Source organism: Hydra vulgaris, chromosome 15 (genome assembly GCF_038396675.1).
Source record: "Hydra vulgaris chromosome 15, alternate assembly HydraT2T_AEP".
Lineage (NCBI taxonomy): Eukaryota > Metazoa > Cnidaria > Hydrozoa > Anthoathecata > Hydridae > Hydra > Hydra vulgaris.
The window spans coordinates 9,754,101-9,767,500 of NC_088934.1; the positions used below are offsets into that span (position 1 = coordinate 9,754,101).

General features: G+C 27.1%; 2 protein-coding genes across 2 annotated transcripts in view; one reads left to right on the forward strand and one right to left on the reverse strand.

Moving 5' to 3' along the window:
• The first annotated feature begins 1,382 nt into the window (after positions 1–1,382).
• Positions 1,383–7,241, forward strand: LOC136091738 (uncharacterized). The gene is made up of 2 exons (XM_065819446.1): positions 1,383–1,744; positions 7,166–7,241. The coding sequence occupies exons 1-2, from the start codon at positions 1,383–1,385 to the stop codon at positions 7,239–7,241; spliced, it is 438 nt and encodes a 145-aa protein (XP_065675518.1).
• Positions 7,242–7,754: 513 nt separating this feature from the next.
• LOC136092291 (golgin subfamily B member 1-like) overlaps positions 7,755–13,400 on the reverse strand; it is a 41,698-nt gene continuing 36,052 nt past the window's right edge. Inside the window, exons 6-8 of the mRNA XM_065820164.1 lie at positions 11,033–11,269; positions 9,110–9,679; positions 7,755–8,936 (exon numbers count right to left, since the gene is read on the reverse strand). Coding sequence (XP_065676236.1) covers positions 7,816–8,936; positions 9,110–9,679; positions 11,033–11,269 — 1,928 coding nt within the window. The 3' untranslated portion in view covers positions 7,755–7,815. The remainder of the gene's footprint in view (positions 8,937–9,109; positions 9,680–11,032; positions 11,270–13,400) is intronic.

Here is a 13,400-nt window from a genome sequence, read left to right on the forward strand (position 1 = left end):
TTCGAGTTCTATTTCATATATATATATAAATTGTTGGCACTGCCTACCTTAACTTACGGTATGGAGCTATGTGAGAATAGTGATGCATTAATGAAAAAGTAAGGTAGAGTGGGAAGGAGCGCGCTGAAATTACTTTTGAATGTCTTAAAATGCAATGAGAACTATACGAATTCTCTATTCAAAATCTAGAAAATTTCAAACTGAATCAAACAAAATAAGCTTAACTTGTTCATTTGTCTTCTTATGAATAAATCAACTGCAGACATTATTTTTTCACATCTAATCAAACCTTTATTTAAACACTCGTTTTTTTCTGGTATCCGGGAACCATGCCGAATTCTGACGTCAAATTTTAATAATTTAATACAAAACAAAAAGATGATGAAAATAACACTTTCCAAGAGTAAAATTACCCCAGACATCGAAAAAACTTTGAAGTTTGCAGTAAAGTGCAGAAATTCAAAATTAGGAGACAAAAAAAATTCTTGAAGAAAGAAATATAAGGTGAAAATCACTGGTGAGAGATTTCTTATTTTCTTTACCTTGTAAATATATTAAGATTGGGTGTTCAATAACCTTAAATAATAATAATATTTAGTTGATTACATATTAATTTGTACTTTATCAACAATTTATTGATGCTTGTTTGTGAAGTTACTGTGGTTATTGGTAAAGCAGTGGTGGAGCAGTTATTTCAGTTTCGGCTCCGAACCAAGAGGTCCGAGGTTCTATGCCGGCTCCGAAAAAATAATCAACACTGGTATGGAAGGGTATGGAAGACTTTAAGCAGAGCAGATGTGTTAAAGAAGTAAAAAAAAAAGTGAAAAAATAAATTAAATAAATTTTATATATATTCATCTTTCATATATTCATCATCACGGAAAAAAACACAAAAAACTAACAGTTCTATTTGTGTTAATAAGCAACAGGGTTTACTAAATATGGCAGTTACATTAATGGAAATAAAAAAGCTTATAAAAGTAATGTTTGATGAATTTGAAAAAAAAACTCGAGGCGATGATGAAAATACAGGAAATAAATTTCGCCAGCATAATAAGTTCAAATACAAAGATGACAAACCAGCAACTGGATAGAGTTGAAAAAGATATAATTGACAATAGTCAAAAAATCAAATTGATTGAATCTGAGATAACGGAAATAAAGAAAAGTTTGAACTTTCACGAAGAACTTATCGATAAAAAAATAAAAAATAATCTTGTTTCTTATGACAAAGAGAAAAATTTTCGTAACGGAATCAATAAAGGCAACAATGAATATATGGATATGAAGAAAAAGCTAAGAGAGATGGAAGACAGGTCCAGAACAATTTACGCGTAAATGGAGTAAAGGAAACAGAAAATAAAAACTGGAATGTAAGTGAAATGAAGGTTAAAAAATTATTCGAAGAGTGTTTAGGTTTAAAGGATATAAAAATTGAACGAGCGCACCGGGCTGGATTTAGAGGTAAAAACAAATCTAGGACAATAGTTTTAAAACTTTTGGATTATAAAGACAAAGTTGAAATCTTGAAAAAATCTGTTATGTTAAAAGGTAAAAATATATATATTAATGAGGACTTTGGTGCTGAAACAAATAAAATAAGAAAAACTTTAAGAGAAGAAATGAAAGTTGCCCGACAATCTGGTAAATTTGCTTTTATCACTTATGATACTTTGGTCATTCGCGATTGGAAAGAAAAAGAGATCAATTATGCTGGAGACGTTAAAACGACTCATGGAGATAAGTAAGAATTTTAATGTCATATTTTGTTTGAATATTTCACTGCTAAAACGATTTTTTATTTATTTCTTAGTTCTCAATTTTTTATTTATTATTTGTAATAACTATCTAAATTATCATGGATGCTTTAAACGACAAAGGTTTTGAAAAAGAGATGTTTGATCCTTTCATAATAACTTTTTAAGTAGTTTTTCTGATGAGAATCAAAATATTTTTCATGAAACTCAAATGAATTTATTGAATTTACCATATATTGATCCTTATGGTTTCAAAATACCAAATGGTTTTAATTCAATTTCTATATTGCACATCAATATACGAAGCATGCAACATCATTTTGATAAGATTAAGGAATTTTTAAATATCTTAAAATGAATATTTGATGTCATAGCTATCTCAGAAACTTGGCATGACTCAGAAACTTTTACTGAATCTAATTCAAATTTCATCTTACCAAATTACCGCATAATTAGTCAAACACGAGGAAGAGGTAAATAAAAATGTAGAGGTTCTTGTTTTTACATTTCAAAAAAACTTACATATAAAATTAAAAAGCAATTATGCCTAACCAAAAATGATTATGAGTGTTTAACAATAGAAATCATTAGTGAAAAAGTTAAAAACATTGTCATTGTATGCGTATACCGTCCTCCGAGTGGTGCCGTAAAACCTTTTAAAGATTTTATAATATAAATAGGATAGTTAATAATAATATAATAAAAAACTATGCGTTATCGGGGATATAAATTTAAATTCACTAACTTATGAAAAATATCTAATTACAAAATTGTTTTTTGATATGCTTTTTAAATATAATAAATACCTACTTATTAATAAACTAACTAGGATAACTAAAAGTTCAGCAACTGCGATTGGCAACATCTTTTTAAACCAATTTTTAGAAGCCTCATTTGAAGCAGGAATATTTAAAACAGACGTAAGTGACCACTTTCCTATCTACATTAAAATTAGTAACCTTGATATAAATTTGACTACTCGTCGAAAAACAACTAATTTAAAAAAACGTAATTTATCAACGTTAAATAACAATAACTTCTCGCAAACACTATATGAAGAGAAATGGAAAGAAGATCTATTTAAAATACTAACGAAGCATACAATACCTTTTTCAATAAATTTTTAAATTTATTGAAAAAGGCATTGTATGCTTATGAAATTACGTTTCCTTATGAAATAATAAAAACAAAAACAAAACATACCAACTAACCCTTGGATGAACAAAACTCTATTAAAATGTTCAAGAAAAAAACAAAAACTCTGTAACAAATTTCTCAAAAATAGAAATATTGAAAACGAAAACAAATATAAAAACTATAAATATTTTTATCAAAACTTACTTAAAAATGAAAAAAAAAAAAATTTAACAGTAAAAAAATTACTGAATGTAAATTTGATATAAAAAAAACATGGAGCCTAATTAATAACCTAATGGGTCGTAATAAAATTAGTTCATTACTTCCTCTCAATATTACTATTAATGATAATAATATTCACTGCCCAACACAAATCTCAAAAGAGTTTAACAATTACTTTACTAAAGTTGGTATAAATTTAATTGTACCTCCCATTGATTCATTCAAAACCTATTTAAATTCTGCCAAAAATAATTTATTATGTGAAAGTGAATTAACGTTAAAAGAAATTGAGGAGGCTTTCTCATCTTTAAAAAAAAAACAAATCACCAGGTTTTGAAGGAATATCCAGCAATATAGTTATTTTAATTAAAAAACATTTCATCAAACCACTGTTTCATATTATGAAAATTTCAATAAATGAAGGTGTACGCAATCTATAAAGGCAATGATAGTTCTGATATCTCAAATTATAGACCTTTATCCGTATTATCTGTTTTTTCCAAAATATTCGAACGCATTATTTATAACAGAATTTATGTCCATTTCACAAAAAACAATCTCTTTTACTTTAAACAGTTTGGGTCTCAAAAGAATATTTCAACGGAGCATGCCATTATTGAGTTAGTTGACCAAATAACTAATGGTTTTGAAAAAAATAAGTTTACATTAGAAATTTTTATAGATCTGTCAAAAGCATTTGACACAGTAGACCACTCCATACTCTTAGAAAAAAAAAATTATTATGGTGTAACAAACAAAACATTTTCTTGGATAAAAAGCTACCTTACTGACCGAAAACAATATGTGATAAATCCGGATTCTAGTACATTAAATATTCTGTGTGGAGTACCACAAGGTTCAATTCTAGGCCCTCTCTTTTTTTTAATATATATAAAAGACTTATATAATGTATCTGCAAATTTAAATTCAATTATGTATGCTGATGACACTAATTTGTTTATTTGTCCAATAGTGATATTAATCAGCTATATGGTGAAATGAATATTGAGCTGCTAATAGTAAATAAATAGTTCAGAGCTAATAAACTCTCAATAAACGCAGACAAAACTCAATATACATTATTTTATAAAACAACGCAGGAAGAAAACCTGCCACTTAAATTACCATTTCTTTCTATAAATAGTAAACAAATTAAAAAACAAGAATGTTTAAAGTACCTAGGAGTCTATGTAGATGAAAACTTATCTTGGCTTTCCCACATAAAATACATTGAATCAAAAATAAAATTTTTTTTTGGTATAATGTATAGAATTAATACTCAAAGTCTTAAATTAATATACTTCAGCCTAATTCATTGCTATATCAATTATGGTAACATTGCGTGGGCAAGTACGCAACCCTCTAAACTTAAAAAGATATTTAGTGTACAAAAACATGCTTGCAGAATTAAAAACGGAAAAAACAACTTTGAGCATGCAAAAATTCAATACAATATGCAAATGCAAAGCAAATGCATATTGAATGGAATTGAGTCACTATTTTTTAACTTATTTATTCCATCAAGGCTGCAAGCAATTACTATTCGAATTGAAAATTACCAAAGAGCCATAAATATTGTTAGAGAGACTAAAAATGGTTGACAGAAGACTTAAAAAAAGTAAATTGTATGAGCCTTTATTGCATGTACTAAGCTGAAATTAAGCCACAATGGATGAATTTTCTTTAAACTTGTATTCCGTGTGTTTGTTTAAGCAACTTTTATTCATAAAGACAACTAAAATTATGTTTTTGGAAACAAATTTTGAAGTATTTGAATTTATTCATTTTAACCTAATAACATAAAATTTTTTTTAATGCTTTCAAAAACAGAAACTAAAAAACCAGATCTGCCAGTAACGCCAACCCATACCCTGCCAGTGATCTAGAAGAAAAACAAGAAGATCTAAAGTATATAATAGTGGTAACTTCCTTAGCTTCTGTATTTGAGAAGTTATACTCATATATACTTACATAGCACAGTGGGCCGGATATTAGACATATGGTGGACAAAATTATTTTGATTTTTTTTTTTTTACTAAAACCCTTTAAAAAGAATCACTTTTTATTAAGATATATTTACTTTTAAATAAATTTTAGTTAAATAGTTGCCAATACTAAAAATATTTAACAACCTTTATAAAACTTTAAAAACGCGGATTTAAATTTTTTTCATTTCAAATCATATAACTTCTTAAAATCATGGAACTGAATAACAAACTATTCTGGTGGAATAAACTTAAAATAAAAATTGATGCAACAAACTTTAAAAATAAAAATGCGTACTTACTTCGGAAAAAATGAAAATTTATATGGGAATAAATAAAAATATATGGGAATAAATAAAAAATATAAATAGGTGAATAGATTTCAAACTCTATTATTGATATTATTACATGTTCACGACGTTTTGAATAAGTCTGTAGATTATTTATCATCTTTATATATAATAATGTATTACTTTTATTTTTAATATATTGACCGCAGATTCTGAGTAAATGATATTACAACGTTTTTATTATTATAGTCTACTGAGTTCTAAAGGTATTATACAAATAATCAACAGGCACTCTTTATACTTCACTATTTTCATTTTAACTGACCTGTTTGTAAACACTATATCCTATAGCACCATCAAAACCAGCCTTGCATATAAACGTTAGTTTAGTTAATTCCTTAGCATTGTGATTACCACAGTAGTTTGTATATCACATAGCTTTTTAAGAGTGTGTTTTAGATGATCTTTTAGCGATATTTGTACTGACTTGTCATCTATTTGAATGTTCTTGAAATAGCATTTAGCTTTTGAAGATCTTATACCATTATATAAAGGATATGTGGCAGCCTTTTTTTAGCACCATTTCTTAAAAGCTGGTATGTTGATTTTGATATAGCACCATTAATAGTTAATGATAAAGTTTCATCAGATGAATATATCTAAGCAGGTTTGATGGGGTCTTTATTTCAAATTTCAGAAATTTTTGTGCCAGTTTCGTACTCAAACTCACTTCTTAGTTTTAATTTTATTGCATGAAGTAATTTATGGCTACATAAAATATTACTAACATTCTTAGGCTTATTCTATTTGTTTTGTTACAAGCTTTTCAAAAGAGCCACATGGTTTCCCAACTTCATTAACTGATGATGTGGCATTTAATATACCGTAGGTCTATTGAAAATCTTGAGCTAGCCAGTTTTCATTACTTCTCTCAAAATGAGTATTATCATTGTTTGCAGCTATTAACTTCTTACATTATAATTTTATAAAGTTTTTCACTCAGAATCCTCTGATTCAATATCTGCAGAAACTAGAACAGTTAATTTTGATGAAAAGAATGGTATATCATTAGGAACTAGTTTATTTTGTTGTAAAAGTCCGTAAACGTCACCAATTTTTATTTTATTACTAAACAAAAAGCAAAAAAATTTTTAAGTAAACAGTGCAATTTGTATTAAATTAAATAACAAACAAAATAACATGTACTTTTGTTTACAAGAAATAAAAGTTGATTTCAAGCAAATAACAAGTTACAAGTCATTGTTTTAAAATGTTTAAGAAATCCAAAAGGGGAAGTTAGGGGCAATGTATTTAGTTCAAATTAGTTGTATGTATATTACATTTACTAGTTCAAGTATTTAGTATAGGTTCTCGTAGGTTCCCTAAATTATATGACAATTTTTGTACAAAATAAAACTAATTAATGTTAAAAATTCACCTCGTTATTTTAAAGCCAGATTATAAGTGCAATATAAAGACTGATCTTTACTTAAGATTTTTTTTCGAAAAGCTTTACTGTTAAATATTTTAAATATATAAACTAATTCCGTAAGCTTATAAAATTTTAAAAGTTACTGTTTATTATAGCTGTCTAAAAAAAAAATTTCACGCTTTTTTTAAAAAAAAAGTTTTGCATTATACACGAAACCGTAACTAATTTTTGTGGCTTTAAAAGATACTATTACACTCAAAACAATTTTCAAAACTTTAAATTAGAGTATTACAAATATGTTTTAATACATAGTTTTGAATATAATAAATATTTATTTTTTAGGTTTCATCCACCACCTGGCCCACTGTGCATAGGCTTCACTTCAATAGGAATATATCATATGATACCACACATATAAAAACTCGAAACCAAAATTATCGCCTGTCACCGCAAACTCAACATAAGAGGGGTACAAAAAAAATAAAACGCTTGCTTTGGTTAGAACCAAAAAAATTGCAAGCTGGCAAGAGCTAATTTCAATATTAAAAAAAAATCAGCAAAGGTACGGCATCTGCTTTCATTTTCAAATGAAGCAAAATTCACCGAAAACGATTTTAATTATAAGGCAACAACAACCAATTCTGGTGTTTAGTAACCATCAAAAATAAAGCCAGAGTTTACAAGCTAAAAGTGAGCTAAAAGTGATTAATTTTCATGCACCAGCAAACATGCTTAAGAATAAAATATTTATTCATATATATATATATATATATATATATATATATATATATATATATATATATATATATATATATATATATATATATACACACATTATGGATATATATAATATATATATATATATATATATGTTATCTATATCCATAAATTTATAAAATTTACGTCCATAACGTAAGTGCAAACAAAAAGATTGCAGCAATCTGTTTTTACAGAATAAGAAGATGGAAAATGAAGAACAAACACAATTTTGCTCATTGTGTTTTCTGTTCTTCTATTTGGTTCAAGCAGTATTGTAAAAACTGTTGCGAGTTCTGTTGCTTAGCAACATTTGTTAAATGTATACTAGGGACTAAAGGTTTTTTAATGATAGGTGGAATTACATTGCAACGTTTAGCAAGACTATCTATAATTGTATCCACCTGTAAACGGTGAACCTCTTCTTGAACTTGAAGTTGTTGTTCGCTTAGCTCCAGTTTTTTTTTGAGATCTTTGTTCGCTATAACTAAATCATTATTTTCACGTCGTATTTGTCTAAATGATTTTTTGTTTTCGTAACTATTCATTGATGGTTGCAGGAAAAAAATGCTGCTTTCCTTCAGAATAAATGGACACTGCTTAAGAATTGATTTTAATTCAAAAACTAGCATATCGAAATGTTCAATGTCCATATCACCGCTCGGCAAATAACTTAAAAGAAGTTTCAAAGCATCATTTATTCCTGCTAGAGCATGCTTTAATAGTTCCATTGAACTTGTATATTCTTTTTTTAAAACTTTATAATCTTGAGATAAGCAATTTAAAAAAGTTCGTAAATATTGAACATTGCAAACATTTGCTTTGATATCTATATTACTTTTATCGTAAGAGCATTCTTTTCTTTCTAGGTTATGTTGCAACATTTTAATTTCTTTATTTAAATTATCAATACACTCGTTGTTTTTTTTTAAAGTAAGTTTATTTTCTTGATCAGTTTTTTTCAGCTCTATTGATTCGCTTAAAATACGCTCAATTCGTACTTGAGAACAGGCGAGGCTATTTTCTAACTCAACAACCATTAAATGCAAAGTTTCTATACCTGTTTCCTTTTCTTTTAGTAAAGTCTCTAAGTTTTTTTCTTTTACACGGAATGTCTCTTTTAAATTCTCATTAAAAGACTCAAGTTTTTTAACTTCTTCTTTTAGTTTTGTGATAGTTGTTTCAGCAATGCGAAGACTTAGTTGCCCGGATAAATTTAAATCCCGTTGTTCGATATACTGTTGATGAAGGTTGTCAAGCTGAACCGATTGCTGCTCAATTATATCCCAATCTTTTTCTATTTGAAATGCGGCTCCGCTCATAATGTTTTCAGTTTTATAATCAGCTGTGTTGCTCTCTAAGAAGTGTTATGTTAAAAACGTTACTAATAAGGCAGTAGACAATTATCAATTTAACGCATAAATTAATATTTAACGCATAAATTAGCTATAAACGCGTAAATTAATGATTAAATTTAAAATGAACAACTGCAAAAGTGATAAACAATTATTAAAGTATTGAAAAATTTACCTTTGTCAATTATTTGATTTTTACACTTTTCATTGTCAACATTTGTTTGATTGTCAAAACTTTGCTGAAATTTGATGATTTTAATTTCTAGTCGGTCAATTTCTTTTTGTAAAAGCATTCTTTCAAAAAGACATGTTTCTGATTTACAAATTTCATAACAACCATCTTTGTCATCGTTTGTATTGACAAAATTACTCTGCTTCATAGCCAAAGAGTATCTTCTTAGATAGTCGATATCTTTATGATGAACCTTTTGTTGGATTGAGCATTTTCTCGGATTAAATTCATCGTGGATACTAAATTCTAAAATACTGGGGAGTGTGTTTTCATGTACTTCGAACTGTTCTTTAACAAAATCCTTCTTTTTGTAATTTTCTATTGTTTCTGAGGTTGTTGTTTTTTCTTCTTTATCTTCTTTTTCTTCTAAAACGTTTATTTCGTGATAAAAATCCTGTAATTTTAAACTTAAGAGTTCTTTACCTTCTATTGTGCAATTATTGTTTGTTTTTTTTATTGCAATTTGCGCAGATGTTTCCGTTGAAAAACTAGGTGTTTCCATTTCTAGAATTCCTTTTAAAATAAAGTTTAAACAAACTTAGTTAAGTATGCAGAAAGAAAAAATACAACAAAAAAAATATTAATTTAATTAAATGCAAGGCTTGAAATTGCCCTACCCAAGAAAATGTTCAGTCAACATTGTCCCTTTTTTAATCTGGATAGCTAGGATGTGTAAGTTTCAAACTACGCTGTGATGCAGAAAGAGTAAAGAGATTTGGGTAAAAAAAGACAATAGTTTGGTAAAAGAGAAATTGCAGTTAAGTTGCAGTTAGAGCAGTATTGAGAAAAAAACTACAACAATACAAATATGTTCAGTCGGTCATCGTATACAATCTGTAACTGTATTTCAAATTATGTTAACTACATGAAGATATATGTAATAAGTGTCTCCTTTGAATACTTTAGATTGCTTGCAGGTAGTTTCTACACAGTTACAGCCACATACATAAATGCATACATACATACATACAAAAATTCATACATACATTCATTCATACACACCAGGTACGGATCCAGACCATCTAATAAGGAAGGAGGGGGGCAATTATTAGGGTTTTTTTGGTTCGGAGGATCCAAATCACCTAGGTAGGTAAGAGATGGGGGACAATTTTAAAGAGCAAAAATTTGCATTTTCCAAAGTTATTAAAATTTTATTTTATTTTTAAGCACCCTATTTAAATTATTTCCTTCTTTCTCAAACATCATGTTGTGTCAAATTCAAAGAAATACAAAAAAAGTATATTTTTATTAAATTTATGTTGGCAGTGGGGGAGAGAGGAATAATCTTTCCCATTGCGCCCCCCTTAGATACATACAAACATATGTACAAATGTATATATATATATAAGGGCCCTGCGAATCACTATTTTAAGTTTCGAATCGAATCACGATTCGAAGCAAGTCTCGATTCGCAAATTGAATTGAATCAAGAGTCCAATAAGCATTTTGAAGAAATCTAAGTTTAACTAAAACCTAGATATCCTCAAAATGCTGATTTAATTCGAAATTCAACTCGCTTTGCGAATCAACGCCTGATTCGATTCGGATTCGATTCGATACTAAAAAAGGTGATTTGCAGGGCCCTAATTTATATATATATATATAAATATATATATATATATGTATAAATATATATATATATATATATATATATATATAATTTTTTAACAAAATTTGCAGTTAAAAATTGAATCTGGTTCAACATGGGATGAAAGCCATTAGTCTTTTTAATACTAGTATCATCAGTTGATTTAACCAAACATCAATTTGTAGTCTTTGTGTTTATTGTATTTAATATTGTATTTATAACAAATTCCTGAAAACTCGTGTTTTTTACACTATTAAAAAATTTTAAAAACTATTAACCTTTCTGCAAATATGTCTCAGAGCTTATAAGCTCTTTTCTTAGCTCTTCAATAAGCTCATTTTTGACTGCTAAGTCATCAAGCAAAAGATCAATTTCATCGTTTTGGCTACGTATGACTTTATTTCGTTCATTGATCTTTTCGCGACATAACTTTAGTTTTATTTTAAGTTTTCGTACATAATCACTCGAGCTTTCTTCACTATTTTCACTTTCAACATCAGAAATGTCGCTTAGACCTAAAATAAGATTTTATTATTTTCATTTAATATGTAAAAATCAAGTTAGCAAGGCTAGAAAGTTCTTTTTTTTTAAGTTTACACAAAGTTTCATATATTTCATAATTTTAATTTATAATTTAACTACATATTCAAAGTTTTTAATTTTTTTATGATTATTATTAAACTAATAATGCTCTCTTAAGGGCCGATTTAGGATTACTTGGTTTTTAAGTTAAGTAACTTCCAGATGCCAGCTCCAAAAACATTGCATAATAGTAAATACATAAATTCACTATGGATCTCAAGGAAAATAAGAATGAATAAGAAAAACAAGAAAATTTCTAAACAAAAAATTTAAGTAACATCTAAAAAATAGAAGAAAAGTTTATTTATCTACAAACAATACAAAAGTTTATTTTAAAAAATTATATAAGAGTTTATCTTTTTTAACCAAACCCATAAATCTTATAGAGATTCAAAAAAAATACTTCGGAAAATATTAAATAATTATTAATTATGATGTTAATTTTAACAAAATGTCTTCTTGGGTTATGACTAATGAAATGAAATTAATAATGAACATAACATTGAACATAACAACTATCTTAGGCAATAATGTGTTATTATAGATTAAAAAACTCAAAATAATCAAAAACTCAAAGTGGTGTATTCTACGGTTCCATTCTTGCTTAGCTTTTGTGTTAAATTGTATAAATGATCTTCCCAAATGCCTTAAATAGTTTTTATCAAATAGCTTTACAAATAATACAAACTTATTTTACTGTTGAACAACAGCCAAAGATCTCTTTAAAAGAAAAAATACTGAGATAGAAATTGAATATTAGGTTTAAAACAACTTGTCTCTAATTATTGAAAAAAAAAACCACTAGATTTTAAGTCAATTTAATTAATAGAAAAAAAAAACCCTAAATTCTACCAACAATTAATATAGAAATAATTGAGTAATATGAAATATATAAAAAGCTAATTTTTCAGGAATTCTACTCGATAAAAACGTTGCTCAGAACCTTACATTATTTGGAACTTTGCATTAATTTTGTATTTATAAACATACATATATCAAAGAACAAAGGTCTGCCCTGCAAGTAAGACCATTATTGTCACCACTTAATCTAAAACTTTTATTTATACATAGCTACCATATGTATGTGAATATAGCATTGGGAAGGAGTCACAAAGTTAGAACCGTTTTATTTACTCCAAAAACATGTCAAGTGTTCAACGAAGAAAAACTTATTTATGCTCAACATTTACTGGAATAAATATCTTTTAAATAAGTATTTACTGAAAGATACTGTTCATGCTTAAATATAACATAGGTCTGGTACTAGAAAATTTTTACATAAATAACTTAAACAAATATAATACAAGTTCAACATGTAACTTAACAATACTATTTGAACCACATCATAATTTTTAACTCCAAAAAATGGCTTCTTTTTATGAAATAATTTATTTTTTAAAAATAACTTACAAACAAATTTAAATAGTACAAACAAGAACAATATAACAAGAAAGTTTTCTGAAAACAAAATAAACAGTTATAATTTTTAAATTTTATACCTATTCAGTTTATATAGGCAATAAAATATGTTTTGTTATAAACGCGTATTAAATTGTTGAGATAAAAAGCTGTAGAAAAAGATACTTAAACAGTATCACAAAGGTGTTTTGTTTATATAAAAATTATGTGTTAATACAAAACAAATTCGCCATATTGTTTCATGGTTATTTTTACAGTTTTTTAAATTAAAAATATAAATACGTTTAAAATAAAACGCGTTTTATTGCCATTATAAACAGGTCATTAAACATCATTAAAAACTTTTTTAAAATTTCAGTTCAAAACAAAATTCCAAAATAAATTTAACTTACAGTTTATATAAAAAAGATATTAAAATTTGTCCCACTTTTCCCCACTCTCCCATATACTCAAAAATTTTGTTTTAGTGGATTTTTATGAAGCTTATAAACTAGCCATACTATTTATCTTAGCATCCCAATGGGCACGGTGCAGTTTTTTAAACGTTCTTTGGGCAGACCACAGAAAAGCTGCGTTCGTATTCTGAGGATGTTACGGGTAGTGTGCATGGGTTAGCAAAAAACTCTATTAGTAGGTTTAACAATT